At 41.5% G+C, this 2410-nt stretch overlaps 1 protein-coding gene across 1 annotated transcript in view; it reads right to left on the reverse strand.

Annotated features, from left to right (window-relative positions):
* Positions 1-320, reverse strand: part of LOC143281498 (uncharacterized) — a 4811-nt gene extending 4491 nt beyond the window's left edge. Inside the window, exon 1 of the mRNA XM_076586707.1 lies at positions 272-320. Within this exon, the coding sequence (XP_076442822.1) occupies positions 272-320 (49 nt within the window). The remainder of the gene's footprint in view (positions 1-271) is intronic.
* Between the last annotated feature and the right edge of the window lie 2090 nt (positions 321-2410).

The raw sequence follows: 2410 nt of genomic DNA on the forward strand, positions 1-2410 counted from the left end.
TTGGGTTTTTTTTGTTTTTGTTTTTTTAATGTATGTTCTTGGAGGTGGGAGGATGGTGGGGGTTCGGGGGTTTGAGTGACGACTGCAATCACCACTGTCACACATACATACACGTGCACAGAGACATACAGACATGCACACGCACAAACACACACACGCACAAACACACACACACACACACACACACACAAACCACACACTCATACACACGCATACCCATGCACGGTCGTTGAAAAGATGCATGCCATGATGATGATGATTGAAGTCCTACCGAACCTGGCCGGAATTTCCTCCGATGACGGCCCAACGCGGTCAGCCATGATGACACCGAACGCCGAGACATAATTTCAGGGGTGGGGGTGTGGGGTGGGGGTGGGGGAACTGTCTCAGACAACCTTTCTCTATATCAGATTGTATGCAATGTATGATAGTCGTGTCCGACTAAACCTATCAAGACAGCAGAGGAGGCAACTGCTGTCCCCGACAGGAATTGGATTTGGCATGAGAGTGTCTTGCCCGAGTTCCATTCCCACCCTCTCGGCCAAGAGGGTTTTGGGGGACAGTGGGCGTTGGAAAAGTTCCCAAAGAGGAACTTGTCCCTGAGGCTGCAACACTAAGAGCCAGTGCAATCTTGCTTCTTAGTCCGACAGGCAAGGGCCTTCACAAAAGACTGCAGCTGTAAGTGACTTCCCATTGTAGTGGAGGAACTATTGATCATATCCCTTTGCTCTAGGCCCAGCTGTAAGCTTATGTCAATCTGTGATAAAAAGCCAAGCGGAGAGCCGTCGCGTCCCCAGACATTCATTCACACTCTCTCAGACTCGTTCACTGCTCTTGTAATGCATAGTTTTTAATATCAGATTAACGATGTCGTTTAATGTCAGATTAACGATGTCGTTGAATGTCAGATGAACGATGTTTAGTTTAATATCAGATTAACGATGTCGTTTAATGTCAGATGAACGATGTTTAGTTTAATATCAGATTAACGATGTCGTTGAATGTCAGATGAACGATGTTTAGTTTAATATCAGATGAACGATGTTTAGTTTAATATCAGATTAACGATGTGTTAAAAAAAAAGAGAGAGAAAAAGAAAAAAAAGGGCACGGAACAAGTTTAACAATGTGTCTGGAGACTGAACGATGGTCGCTGTCCACAACAAACACGCTGTCCCGGACGATGTAAAAAAAAAAAAATAAAAAAATAAAAAGACCTATGGTTCCAGAGGGACGACTTCTGTCAAACAGACACGGTAAAAAACAGACAGCCTTTTGCCACGCGAGTGCGGCTGTCCAGACAGATGAATTCGTCTGTAAAAAAAAAAACAACCACAAAAAAACAAAAAAACAAAACAAAGGCAGGGACAGGGTTTAGAACTCTGTCAGAGCAGAGAAAAGAAAAGAGATGCTGATGGATGGACGGCTGTGACGGATTCACCAAGTATTGAACAGGACGCCAGTGAAGGTTATTTTATTTCATTTTATTTTTTTTGTTTGTTTGTTTGTTTTTGTAATGAGTCGGGCATATTCTTCGCTTTGAGTCTTTTCAGATCAGTTTGGAGCGTAGTTCTGAATAGTCTGGAACCATTTGTAGACGGTACTGAAGATGAAAAAAATAGTACAGCAATCACCTGGCGAGGGTGCAAAAGAAGAAAATGATGTGCTCCTGGTATTCATGTAAAAGAATAACTAATATCGTGTTAATGGTGATCATCATGCTTTGGTGTATTTGATATTATACTGTTATGTGCTTGGTATGCTTTCGTTCTTTTTTCTTTTTAAAGGAAAAAAAATAATGTGAATTCTGAGATCAGCAACGACATACTTCTAGTTTCTGTCTGTCAGGATATCTGTCTGGCGTTGAACTGTACCAGCTCTGAGGACTATTGTTTAATGAAAGTCCGCTACGCCGTTGAACTTACTGCAATGCCCAAAGGCAGTGCACCACGTAGAGAGACAATGAAAGCATATTGAATGAATTTTCTGTAATGACGGAAGTGCAATAAGCAAGGACATGCTTTTTTTTTCATCCGGCCCTCAGGGCAAAGAAATTCTACATGCAAACAAAGCAAAATAAAAACACAATGATGCTACTACTACTGCTATGAAACAAACAAACTAATAAAAAAAATTAATAATAAGATAAGAAGGAAAGAACAAAATAATATCATATCAAGAAAGACAAAGAGAGAGAGAGAGAGAAGGAGAGACAGAGAGAGAACGTTAAGGGCAGAACACCGAACCAAGGATTTTTGTTTTGTTTTTCCTCTTGGTTGTCCGTCCACGTGTTTATATGCCTCCCTAACAGGGGGCTAGTCGCTTCCACAATTAACATTATACATGCATAAATATACAAGCATCCAAGCACGACACACCACACACAACACCCAATCGTGTGTACACACATA

The sequence above is a fragment of the Babylonia areolata genome, chromosome 4 (genome assembly GCF_041734735.1).
Source record: "Babylonia areolata isolate BAREFJ2019XMU chromosome 4, ASM4173473v1, whole genome shotgun sequence".
NCBI lineage: Eukaryota > Metazoa > Mollusca > Gastropoda > Neogastropoda > Buccinidae > Babylonia > Babylonia areolata.